Here is a 13964-nt window from a genome sequence, read left to right on the forward strand (position 1 = left end):
CCGCTTATCATTTTAGACGCGCTTTACCGCTTACCATTGAAATTCTCAAATTCTTGCCAGTTCTTAGAATTTGAGAGCGGCGAACAACATTCATTGATGGGGAATTTTTATCCTCAATAACTGATTGACAATTTCACAAAAATCTATTTTTCTTTTTTCTTTTTATATCGTCATAAAGAGTCGATTTCAAATTGCCGATTACATTCCAGGTTGCTGTATTTAGAGAAGAAATGTCGATATGAAATTGTTTGCCTTTCAGGAATGGGATCATTCTTCTAATCAAGGCAATTCTGATTGTTAGCAGGGTAATCTTGACAAAAAAATGCGTCTTATCATACGTGGTGGCACGTAAGAACCACATGAAAATTGATTTCTTTGAAATCTAAATTGAAATTAAAAAAAAACAGACGCACAGAACAACTTGTTACTAGCAGTTAAGCAACATGGAAAAGGGATGATTTTCAGAAATATTTTTTGTTTCCTCGCCATTCTTACTCGTCTACGATCTTATACATTAATTGTGTGTTTCAACATCGGGAAACATGTTTCGAATTTCTTTGTCTATCTTCTTTATCTTCTAGTGGATGAGAGCAATTTAATAGTGAGAAATCACATCATGCCTACATTTTTTGCTAAAAAGTAAATTCAATAATATTAGCGGTCCTTGCTGCCATTTGATTGCAAAATTTGCTTTGCTTTGATTCGACTCCAGAAGTTAACGATGGTGTCTTCCCCTGCTCTGCGCACTGCTCTTTTCTTTGCAGAGCTCACAGAAAGGAACCTACTTTTGTAGGGATGTGTTAAACACTTGTTTGTTTAGCAGGCATCTGTGCACTTCGTGATCTTCAAGTTTCTTTTCCGCTGCTCAGGGTAGTAGAGACATCAGGGCTACTGGTAATCCTTTTTGTCACGCTGAGTGCTATCAGCAAAATCTTTTCATATCCCAGGGAACGTGTCAGAGAATCAATTCACTGTTTCATTGACATTAATTTTTGTTTCAAAGGGAGCTGTAGAGTGATTGATCTGAAATTTACAGGATGACATAATCAAGGCTCTTTTTCCCTTTTTTCATGAATTTCAGGAATCGGCTATTCAATATATAAATGGATAAGACAAACATTTTCAGCCCCAAAATGGAGAAAAAAGAATGTAGGTCATATCAAATCATTGCTTTTTCTAAGAAAGCTTCTTCGTAATGACTTTTAATCAACTCCTTTTAAGGGTGCGTCTGTTACTGGATGAAACAGGTCACATGACGTAACGGATATTTTGACAGGTGCATTCACGATGCACTTGGCTTGCCGCTTAGTTTTTAAAACATAAACTTTCCACATTGGGCTCGATGTTGTCAATGTTGGCTAAAACTTTTGAGGTGACAAACATTCGTTGTACACATTTTTTATTCAATAATTTTCTAATTATCATCTTTAGCAGCGTTTACCTTCTTTCTAACCTTTATTTTTAAGCACTCTTTACAACAGATTAAAATTTTTCCAACTGTTATCGTGGGAGTAAATCTTCAAAAAAAAAGGAGACCAAAGCAATTACTAGTCTGCCAGCCCCAAGTTCACTAAATTTGCTAAACTTGAATCGATGAAGCCGTTTTGAAGGAGAATTCAAGATACATTCAAATTGATATTATTATTTCCACGGCTCTTTGATTTAATTGAAAAACATCATAAGATACATGGTGATCCATTGTTCAGAATCAGTCAAATACCTAAGCACAGTTGACGAAGTTAATAAAACATTAACAAGTTAGACATCACTTCCGTTTGTCAAGAGCATAGGGCCGATCAGTTACAATACCACCGCGACTTTGCCGAGACATTTATTCACAGGGAAATACATTTTTTTTGCTTGAGTTAAAGGTTCGTCGCTGTCTTCCCTTCAGGGTGTAACATTAAGTGATTACAAGGCTGTAGATATAGAAAATGTCGACGGTAAAGTGCCATGAAGCGATTCTAATAAGATTTTCAGACAATGAACTGTTAATATTCTATCTAACCAAAGCCGACTTTGTCAGGTGTGGATTTGTATAAATCTATCTTTTTATAGACGATGTTATTTGTTTAAGAATGTGTGTTATAATCCGGCATTTTTGTAGATCTCGGACGTGTGGTTTGGTCATGAAGGCACCGGTTGTTCTTGTGGTTGTCATTGTTCTCTGTCATAGCATCAAGGCAGGTGGGTTTACACCACGGGAAACTCAGACAAGAAAAGTATTATTTTTGTCAAAGCTATATCGTTTTGTAATTACTAAGCTTTGTCCAAGTTGTTTATTCCCTCTGTAGATAAATCTTCCAGAATGTAACCTCATATTCATGATTGATAGAAAGTTATATTATTTAAAACACCATGAATATTTTCTTGCAGTTTAGGTCCTGAAATGAGATTTGTGTGGCTGAAAGCCTTATCTCTAACCATCTTACATCCATTTAGAGTAAACTTCAGACTCACTTAGCAACGAGTTGATAAGCATTCATTCAATGGCAAAGTGAGGACGTTAATAATTTCTTGTTGGTAATATGTTTAGATAGTTTTTGTTGAACGAACCATTTGTCGGAGAAATTTATAGTACAATTGAAGAAGACGTACAAGTACTCCCCTGATCTTATAACTACGGGCAGAGAAAATATGTAAGAGGTAATTAAGCCCATTTGGAGCTGCTTGAGAAAATACTATGATCCACAGAACAAAACTATTGGGTGGCCAAAGACCGGAGTTACATACAAAGTACCTTCCAATTCTTTAAAAGTAATGCGTGCATTTGTTCCGCCTCGAAAACATAACCATGCAGACACAACATAAAATCAGATCGAGGTAAATACAACAAAATCGACCTTCCACTCTGCTATGACGTCCGCACTCGTGAAGCGGAGATCGGAGTAAGGAGCTGTTGCTTAGATCCATCTGCTGGAGTCCTGAATTCAGGAATGTCGTCGAGAAGTTCTTTTACTTGAAACATTTGTCTCCCTATATCTTTTTTATCATTTGTAAGCGCTTTATAGTCGAGTTTAGTTTATACGGGCAAACATTTCCTGAAAAAATTTGAGTTGTTAGTTACCTGGTGGGAGAAGAGATGGTTTAGAGATCACCACGATGGACTTAAGGTAGAGCGGTGTTGGTTTGACCATTGGCTCGGTCATTGTTCTGTGCTCTAAGGAAATGTGCTTTACCCTGATAGTGCCTCCATTCATCCAGGAGTATTAATTGGTACCGCAAACATCAGCAGTAATGATTGTTTGGTTCGCAACATGTGAACTAGTATCTTCCAGTGACTTTTAGTTGTTCAAAGCAAGCCCTTTATCTTTATTGCAAGATGACAGCTTTAGTGGGGAATTTCCGGGAAGCGGCGAAAAAGACTCGCCTGAGACAAAAACTAACGATGACAAGTGTGAGCCAAACCCGTGCCAAAACGGAGGCACCTGTGTTGTTAACTACGATCTTATTGATGGATACAAATGTGAATGTGAAGAAGATTTTGGTGGGATAACATGCAACGGTAAGTTTAACAAACACATGGCAGCATAAATTCACACATTCGTTTCACTGTTTATATTATGCTAGTCATACCATTTTTCCTAACTTGCTTGTATGTTTTTGTGACAAAGTTGATATTATTACAATTAACGTCAAGGGGTTGTTAAAAATTCTTTAGACCGACAAACTGCGGCGGCATTACAAAATCCTGCAACATTACAAAATGCGTAGGTCGCCTTTATTACAAAATGCTGCAGTACCTATTACATAATGCGCAAGTTATTATAAAATGCCGCAACCATTATTACAAGACACGTAGGTTATGACAAATGCCGCAGAACACATACCACTGAGCTAAATAGAATTTAATCGTGAGCCAGGTAAATATCCCTTAACTCCCACGACAGACCAAGACAGAATTTCTCCGCATTACATCAAAACGATATCAAGCAGGCAATTAATGAGAATCAAGAAAAATATCAATTAAGAGATTATTAGTTGAACCGATACCTATTTCTCTGAGCTTATGTCGTGCAAATCGTATGGCAGACAGTAAGGATAATTAGTAATGTGAGATCTTGGGAGTGAAAGGGTTATACTGCGTTCACACGAGACAAACGTCCTATACAAACTGAATAAAGGGGGTAAGTTTCCAAAGAAACTGTGGTGTTGCTTCAGTAGGAGAGTATAACGAGGTAATTTGGTATTATCAACTGAGTTGATAACGTAAATTGGCCACTGTTAAGAATTTCAAGCGAGTGAGTGAGTGCCCTTCGCTCTGACAAGGACTAACGCCTAAAGGTGGCCAATTTACATTATCAACTGAATTTAGGTTGATAGGTGGATGAGAGATTTAGAGGTACAAGCCCTTAAAATAAATAATTATAAAATGAATCAAAATGACGTTGCTTTCAAATTAACTGCTATTTTTCTTTCCATAATCGACAGAGCTACAATGCCGAATATCTCTGCCACAATTTTCGTCTCCTCATTGTGTCGTGAAACGAGAACTCAGCCGACAAATCAAGAAAACTTTGATTAGATTGACCTCGGATAAAGACAGTGACTATTCCAAGTAAGTCATCAAGAGAATGGGAGCAACACTCCTATTCTGACTTTAATCCCTAACCGTGGCCCAAAGCGTTGGAGGTTAAAGAAATTTCCTCATTAACCTAGTTCCAAATGAGTTGTTGTGAATTAATTTAAGACGCCTACTCTCTTGCACGCTTTGCTAAGGGAGCGAAATTTAAGTTTATTTTTTCCTCATTCATCTACGAATAAATTTTATTTGAACCAACCTTATCATTTGGCTGAAAATGGAAGAATGATTCTTCATTATTCCAAGCAGTGTTAGAATTATTTTGTAATTAGATGTTAAATTCCTTAAGCAGATCAGAGCACCTGTTGGTACCTACTCTTTCCAAGAAAGGAGCAGCGAGCTTTGTACAAAGCGCGTCTACGGATCCTTTCACAATTGAATGGTACATGAAGATGACCGATAACGCAGATGTCAATAGAGATCTGGAGTCGCACTTTACGTTAAAAGATCCTCGATTTCACCAAACGCCGACGCTTATTGATTTTGCCATCGTATTTCTGACGTTCTACAAAGAACACAGGGTAAGACATTGTAATACTTAGGCGGGTTGCTGATCCAGATTTATGCCATGCTTGCCTTCCTTAGAGGGCTAAAATATTGCCCACTTTGATCGCAAAATAAGACAGACAAGTATTACGACAAATGCAGCGAGAAACAAAAGAGAAAACAAGAAGAACTCCAGTGACATAATTCGACAATCAATGAATCTTAATATGGCTCAACTCTTGTAGTGATATCTCCTTATAGAAGGCAAGATAACACAGGAATAATCTTTAATTCATTTCACTTTCTAGTTTAATCATTATGGCTTTCGTTTCATGTCCTGTGTAGAAACGAAGTGCTATGAGCTCTTTGAAACTTGTGCCGGCTATTGAAGAAAATTTCTTTAAAGATCGCTGCTTTGCAGATCAGCGGGTTGCAGGCGCTAATCCATTTCAACTTTGGCGAGTAACAAATGAAAAAGGTAAGTTACTTCACCTTCACTGGTTTATGATATTTCTTCGGCTAAACATGCTTGCGATGACTGAGACATCGTGCTGCAGTTATGCTGGCCTGAGAGATAAACAAACAAACAAACAAACGTTGCTAAATTTATCAACTTCCTTCGACCGGAAGTCCCTTCGATTTACCTTCTTTTAATTTACAATTGTGAAACTTCCAAATTAGCTATTACATGTAAGGCTGTCCGCATCGATAAACCAAATCTAAATTAGTGTTTCACCATTATTGGAGGTACCTTCCATAAGCTTTAGCCCTTCCATCCTGGATCCACACAGGAACATGCCCCGGGGAGTGAAAACTCACAATGATATGAAAATAACATGGGCTTTTAAATAATATTAGGCTTTTCATGCTCATGCGACTTTACTAGTGGACATGAGCACATCTAAACGTTAATGAAAATTCTTTCCAATTGTTTTCTCATCATCAGGGGGTAACGGCGTCGAATGGAAGTCTCTTTTTGAAGAGAAACTGAATAAAGATTTTGACTGGGAGTCGATGTTAAAAGCAGCTCTTGACAACCAAGATTCTCTAGAGCAGGTAAGAAATGTGAAGGTACAAAACAACCGTACTTGATCAAATGAACTGACCAATTGAACCATTGACTGACTGACTGAAGGACTGTTTGACCGACTGTCTGACTGACACCATAGCCGAATGAAGGCTGACTAACTGATTTGCAAACAAACTATGAAACTCACTGCATCACTGGCCAACTGACTAAGTTCAGTTTTTTAGCAAAGCTCTTTTTGGTTTCCAGTACATGCGATACCCAGCTGAGTTTCTGGTAAACTTTCAAGTCAAGCAAGTTACCGAATAGTGCCATTGATGGGTGTTCTTTTATCTCCAATAGGCTATAGACAATGGTGATGTTTACGTTAACATTTACTCAGAACTAGACGGAGTTAAAATGCCCGAGGCACTTTTACGTGACGTTAAATTCAACCATACTGTTTTACAAATGACTTCACCGATTGCTTTCTTCGTCGTCACAAAAGACGAGCTTGGAATAAAGCGCCTAAATCCCGTGGCTATTCAAATGGACTCGAAGCCAGAGGCGAAAGTTTACACTCCAATTTACGGAAAGGACTGGTTCTTAGCTAAGTCATTTGTACAAAGAGCAGATTACAATTCCTTGCATCTCATAAGGAAGCGACTCAAGGTTCATTTGTATCTCGATGCGCCGTGTACTTTGGTTGAGAAATACTTCTCAGAGTACCATCCTATCTATCAGGTTGTGCGACAGCACTGTCGAGCTGCTTTGGAGACCAATAAGCTGTTTGAAATCAAACTGTTTGGTAAGAGTGTTACCCAATTAAAATCAAACATGAACCTTTTGGAAATGATGTAAAAACCATATTCAATCTTCATTGTGTTATCGGCATTATTATTATTTTTCTTCATCATTCAAATTTTAATCAACTTCATATTTTCCCCTAAACAAAAACCCAAAATATTGTAGCTTCAAAAACATCGTCTTAATGTTGTCGTCTTTCGTTCATAGTTCAATTCATATCCATTTATTTACTAATTCATTCTTTCATCCACTAATTGGCTCATTGATTGATTGATTGACTGATTTATAAATTCTGTGATGCATCGATTTCATGATCTATATATTGAAGGATTGATGATTGATTCACTAACTACCGTTGATAATTAGGATTACCGTGCCAACATGGGGCTGTCACATATGGGGGATATGGATATAATCCATTTTACACTATCAGCCTTTCGCACGCTTGATAGTTTTATTTCTGACGGTATCTATGCATTTTTCCTACAACAGGAAGAAGTGGTCCAATATACAAGGTTCTAAGTGTTGACTATTCTAGTGCTCTTGAAATTGTAAACAAAGAATACGAACGAATGACTTTTGATGACTTAGATTTACTAGAAGACCTCAAGGTTAGTTTGGTGCATGCCACTAAAATATGCATTCGTTTTCTTGAGCATATTGCCAAGTTTTGCAAGGTCATGACAAAGTATATTTCGACTAGAAAACGAAAATTTATTACTTGGATTGTAGAGATCTGCTGCAAGCTTAAATCTGACTACCCTTGAAACAAATGTTCACCATAAAATCTGAAAGTATGATGAAGTCTAAGGCTGAGTAATTTTATTAACAGAGCTCAGTTTTGTATCAAAAATATGTCTTTCTTCCGGCCGGTAGAGCTGTCTATAAACAACCTTTACATAGATAAAAGTGGGTAAGCTTCTAAAGAAACTGTGGTGCTGCGTCGGGGGGGGGGGGGGGGGGGGTATAAAAAGATAGTTTGGTCATATTAGCTGAGTTGAAAATGTAAATTGACCACCGTCTAGAATTTCTAAGCTGATGTTTCGGGCGCTACAAGATAATCTGGTTTTATCAACTAAGTTGATAATGTAAATTGGCCATCGTAAGGAGTTTCAAAGCTAACGTTTTGAGCGTTAACCCTTCGTCAGAGCGTTTCGCAACGAAACAACCAAAAAATTTAGCCGATAGGCGTATAACCTGTCATGTTTTTACCGTTAGTCATGAAAAAGGTTAACCGTTAAACCTTTTTCCTGCAAGTTTTCCTAAATCTAAAATTGACTTCCTTTTTTTCTTCTAACAGAAACGAGGAGTCGATGACGTAGAGAAGCTTCCATATTATCCGTACAGAGATGACGGAAAGATTTTGTATCAAAAACTTAGTGAATTTGTTGACGCCTACATTGACGCGTAAGTGAATATGCACTCCTTTCCTTACTTTTAAGTAAATTAGGTGGAATACGCTCCACAAGAAGACATTCCCTGTATTGCGTATGATTTTCAAGCAGGCACCACTACCTCTCGAAGATGGAAACCAACCTAAAATTACAAATGAATAAAGGGGTAAGTTTCGAAAGAAACTGTGGTGCTGCGTCGGTGGGAGAGTATAGCAGGTAATTTAGTGTTAACAACTGAGTTGAAAACGTAAATTAGCCACCGTAAAGGGTAAAAAAGCTGACGTTTCGAGCGTTAGCCCTTCGTCAGAGCGATTAGAGGAATTGTGGGTTGTGTGTGGATTTATATGTAGAAAGTGGAGCTACGCCATTGGTGGGAATATGGTGACGAGAAAACAGGAATAGATTAGTTGAATGAAAAGCGCTCGTTGATTCCGTGGGGATTAAGGGTGCCGTCAGTGAAGTGAGTGAGTCAGTAAGTGAAAGTCAGGAGTTCATTTCAAACCAATGACCAATCTGGAACTTTTAAATGCGCTCCCTCACGATGCAAAACTTGTCCTTTCATTCATAACGTAGAGAAAATATCGGGACCCAAAAGATCCATTAAGATCATTGATCACTTTACGCGTACCTCCGCCAATGTTATTTACTTCATAACTTGCACTTATTGCAATAAGTTATACATCGGCGAAACAGGAAGACGACTGGGTGACCGATTCCGAGAACACCTTCGCGATGTGGAAAGAAATGACAAGGACGCATCCAAACCAGTCGCTAGACACTTTAATCTTCCTTATCATTCTAAACAGCATATGGCAGTTTGCGGCCTTTCCTTACATCAAGGCAGTTCGGAAAGCCGTAAAACACTAGAACAAAAATTTATATTCCAAATCGGCACCCTTAATCCCCACGGAATCAACGAGCGCTTTTCATTCAACTAATCTATTCCTGTTTTCTCGTCACAATATTCCCACCAATGGCGTAGCTCCACTTTCTACATATAAATCCACACACAACCCACAATTCCTCTAATCGCTCTGACGAAGGGCTAACGCTCGAAACGTCGGCTTTTTTACCCTTTACGGTGGCTAATTTACGTTTTCAACCCAGTTGTTAACACTAAATTACCTGCCAACCTAAAATTATTTTAAATGCTCACACGAGACGTAACAGAGTCTGATTGAACAACTTTTAATTTAGAAAGGAGAAAGTGGCGTCAATTCTCTCGAAACAGGATTTTCCCCCCTGAACCAATGAGAAAGTCATATACCCTACTTTCCAATGTCGAGGTACCGTAAATTCGCCTGGTGAAAAAATCATGTATGAAGGAGAAAGAGTAATTTCCTGATCGCTCCATTTTGTCTCGTCACACTGTTTCTCGTGTGGATCTTGTAGGCAGTACGAAGATGACGACCAGGTGTTAGCAGATAACGAGCTTCAAGAGTTTGCAAATGAGTTGTCAGCTGATGGTACACATGGTGATTTTGCAGGACTTGGCAAGGTAACAAATATGCTGTGGCACTTTATGCAGAAACGCGATCTTTATTTTTGAGCAAGCCTAGAAAAGAGGGATTTCTTCTTACAAACTACTATTATGGTTTTCCGATCAGTTCTCAATTATCATCAATTTGGTTCTGTAGAACATTTTCTTTTACCATCACTTTTTTCTTTGAAGGTAAAGAAATTCCCAGCCAGCATCAAAACCAAAGCTGCCCTAAGAAAAGTGTTAACCACCCTTTTTTGGGCGTTCACTGGCGGCCACGCGGCAAGTACCTACCCTATACTGGAGTACGGTGGCTTTGTACCAAATGCACCGCACAGACTGTTTGCAGATAGTAACGGCAATACCGAATTCAGCAATTTGATGTTTGGAAACAAAGCTGTAGCACTGGTAATAATCGACTTTGGGTAAAAAATTGTAACATTATTACGGGCTCCAATTCGGTGAGCAAAGTTTAGAGGTTTCGCTTTCAGAGCAATTTGTTGGCTAATTATGCGCCAAAGCTGATAAGCCTCACTCTTTTACTAACGTCATTAATTTACCAGCTGGTCATCGATTTTTTCATTACCTCCAATAAGCATTTCGAAACCTTTGTGCGCAATGTGGACAGGTGGCAGTGATTTTTTGAAGCTCCCTATGACTCACTGCACGGCAATCTGTGGTAATAATGATCATCAAGAAGTACTTATCGATGAAGAGACCACCAATTTCAAAAAGTGATGAATTGACGACATTGTGGCTAAAAGTCGCAATTTCGTCTATCCCATGTCATCGGACAGAGTGTGATGACATCATTACTCGTTCATAACCGCAGAGGAGACAAATTAAAAGGTTAAATTAGAGAATAATGGCCCAAAATTGGCCCGCTCGACCTCGTAAAACTCGCTTTCCTGAGTTTCATTTAGACAAATATAACCTCTTACGCACGGTGGGTATAATTTGATTTCAGTTATAAAAGTAGCCCGCCTTTTGACAGCTTATAAGTTTTTTTCTCATCTTACCTATCATAACCTTTTCTACCGTGACAGGAAATAGCCGAACTAAGTTCTAACCTGGCAGGAATTCACCTCGATCAGTTACTCGATTATTCAACAAAGATTGAAGGTAACAAAGGCAGAGAAGTAGTTGCAAAGTTTCACGACGAACTCAAGAATGTAGGCCAAGAGATAACCAAAGCCAACGATAAGCGAGTAAAGGAAGGTTTTCTGCCATATCCATACCTCCTGCCAGAATACGTGTCTAACAGTGCAAGCACGTAATTGGTCCAGATGGTGTACATTTCTGACGATGGGGAACAATTTTCAATCTAGAACAGAAGTTTTAATTAAATGAAACAAAAACGACCTTTTTTTTTTGTGCACTTAAATTGGTTGTAAAATTAACCAGGGAAAAGCCAGTATCACAAGCTGTCCTTTCATTCATAATTCAAGGCGAAATGAGCAGTAGCACAATTTAGGACGTAGTATTTACAACAATTGCATGCCACATTAAGAAAACTATATAAAGAACCTTTTCACGCAAATTAAAAAGGCGTAGGATGATAGCTTTGTTGTAATTAAGTAATACATACAACAATAAAATGTAGTCCACATTTTCATACTTAAAATTGCGTAAGGATGATCATTTGCTTCCAGTTATCAGAGAACAACATCAAATTTTTGAAATAATAAACAATTCTTTTCGCTAAGTTTGTTTTACAATGAATTGTTTGGATAATCGACGTGGGACTTGTCCAAGAAAGATGAATCAACTTATAAATACCATCATGGAGACCGAGGAAAGGAAAAGGGAGAAAGTGGCCAGGGCCGCGGGGAACTGAGCTGAGTCCCCTTTTGGATTTTAAAGTCACTTATACGATCGAAATCAGAGTGTTTATTTCTTCGTTTTCAGCTCGTAATTTTTTAGAGCCGGCGATGAGCTCTATAAAAAAAGGACAGTTATTGGTCATGTTGTCGCTGAGGAAACAGCGCCACCCAAGACGGTCGATATCTTTATTTTTTGTAATCTATTGCTTCTCTAAAGTATTAAACGGATCGAACAAAATGTTCAGTCTGCAAACCATGCATCGTTTATTTTCGCATTTTCAGTCAATCGGAAGGAAGCACACCGTAAGCGAAAAGGCTTCGTGCTTACCTCTATTTGTCTGGAAACCGCAAATAATGTTCCCTATTTTATTAGCCATCAACAGGGTCTCAATGGAGTTAACCATTAATCGTAAAATGGCCAAAAAAGATAGCCGTTAGGAATAAAAATTGACAAATTTGGACCGATAGTCGTAAAAAAAAGTTAACCATAAAATAATTTATGGTGACAACAATGGAATGATAGCAACCGTTAGCCGTAAATTGGCCAAACTTTTAACCGTTAGCCATAACAGCCATCACCCATTAACTCTACCAAATGTTGAATGAAAAGGACAGAAGGCTGGTGCAGCTAAAAGGAGGACACGTCGCTGTCACTGAGCGTCTCCTTCCCAGGAGTCTATAGTGAAACCTACAAAATGTCAGAGAGACCTGGTGAGGGTAAAATGTGATAGGCTAACTCAAAACTCAGTGGAAGTTGTAATACTGTGCTACTCGAATGAGCGCCACCCTCCGCGAATAAGTGCCGCATTCGGGGCAAAAAAGTTAAAAGGCGCCGCCTTCGAATAAGTGCCGTAGCCTCGGTGCGGCGCTTATTCGAAGAAGTCGTGCGCAAGATTCAATGATTCATTCACATTTAGATATTCTGAGGGGACGAGATTGAAATATGCACCGATTCAGACGTACAAGAGGCGTACCCTCGTACTCTCAGATCAAGAAAAGTTCAGAAGTTGAGTTAAGACACCACAGGTAATGCAGTTAAAAAGTGCCAGAAGGGATGAATGGTGATAATCAAAAGACGCCTCTGTTATTTATTATAAAATAATTCAAATAGTACGCGCGCTCTGATTGGCCATAAAACCATTTTACATGAGTGTATGTAAACACGGTTTTCGTTCCTCTTTCATTAGTTATTTTATGAAAGAAATGTAAAATGGTTTCCGTGTTTACGTAGCCTGATGTAAACACTTGGGAGGTTGGGAGAACACTCGATAAGCTGGAAACCACTCCGCTTCGCGTCGTGGTTTCCTACGCTTATCTCGTGTTCTCCCAACCTCCCGCGTGTTTACATCAGGTTATGTAAACACGGAAACCATTTTACATTTCTTCATTGTAAATTTTACGTAAAGATAGAAAATATCCTTTAAATCAAGGGGACATATTTCTTCGTCACGTTCAATTTTTGAATGAGCACCTTCCTCGAACACGCGCCTCACTTGAGGCGCAAAAATTATAGAAGAGCCGCTGCGCTTACTCGAGTAAACATGGTACTCTTGTCGCTTTATACCACACAAACTAGAATGAATTCTTGTATCCAACCTTATGGCTACAATCCTGACATCGCAAATTGAAGCTTATTTTACGAATGCTCATTCATTACCTCTTTTATATTATTCATAAAACCCACTCAGGAACCTTTGCATAATCCTCCGCATATATTGAAACAGCGTTTGAAGGACAATAAACTCAATAGCCTCTATTTTGCGCGAGAATGTATACGGATATTTTTCCTTGGACATTATCTGTTCCTCCAAGCTCACAGTTTTCTTCGAGCTTTGCTCTCGAAAAACTGTTCGCATCTTCAAGTTGAACAGATAAAGTCTGCCAACAAATATCCGTACGTTTTTTAGCGCCAAATAGAAGCTATTGCTTATTTAGTTCCAAATTCTCAATTTCACTGATTAAACTATATTTTATTGAAAAACAGATTATATTTTTCTTTCCTTTTTGTAGTTCACTCGAAGAAGATGCTAACTTTTTTTGTTTCGTTGTTGCAGGTATTGATTGGAATCGAACTGTTATATATGCATCATTTCAGTGGTCCACGAGGGCTCGCTGCGATATTATATTTCAACTCAAGAGGAAAAAGGTGAGCTCGAAGTCACGTCCGATGATCAGAAATACACGCTCACAATTGTGACCCCTTGAGTTTATATAACAGACAAAACGTTTCGAGCAAAAAAACACTTTAAACTATGAAGGATTATATAATAATGATCATAATCTAAAATACAGAACAGAATAAGATTCCTACATTTTTACTTCAAGTTTTGTTTCAAGTCCTCCTTAGTTAGTTTACTATTGGTAGACTGTTTGTTTTACTATGTTT

At 38.3% G+C, this 13964-nt stretch overlaps 1 protein-coding gene across 2 annotated transcripts; it reads left to right on the forward strand.

Moving 5' to 3' along the window:
* The first annotated feature begins 1749 nt into the window (after positions 1 to 1749).
* On the forward strand, positions 1750 to 11379 carry LOC113685066 (allene oxide synthase-lipoxygenase protein). 2 transcript variants are annotated; one of them, XM_027202530.2, is made up of 13 exons: positions 1750 to 1871; positions 2108 to 2187; positions 3323 to 3505; positions 4432 to 4558; positions 4875 to 5103; positions 5414 to 5546; positions 6015 to 6124; positions 6438 to 6882; positions 7374 to 7492; positions 8182 to 8288; positions 9668 to 9773; positions 9948 to 10163; positions 10802 to 11379. In XM_027202530.2, the coding sequence occupies exons 2-13, from the start codon at positions 2130 to 2132 to the stop codon at positions 11030 to 11032; spliced, it is 2064 nt and encodes a 687-aa protein (XP_027058331.2). In that variant the 5' UTR covers positions 1750 to 1871; positions 2108 to 2129; the 3' UTR covers positions 11033 to 11379. The 2 variants fall into 2 exon arrangements, with proteins under 2 accessions (XP_027058331.2, XP_027058329.2); XM_027202528.2 differs by having other exon boundaries at positions 1757 to 1871; positions 4872 to 5103.
* The last annotated feature ends 2585 nt before the right edge of the window (positions 11380 to 13964 follow it).

The sequence above is a fragment of the Pocillopora damicornis genome, chromosome 2 (assembly GCF_964200805.1).
Source record: "Pocillopora damicornis chromosome 2, jaPocDami1.2, whole genome shotgun sequence".
NCBI classification, from domain to species: Eukaryota; Metazoa; Cnidaria; class Anthozoa; order Scleractinia; family Pocilloporidae; genus Pocillopora; species Pocillopora damicornis.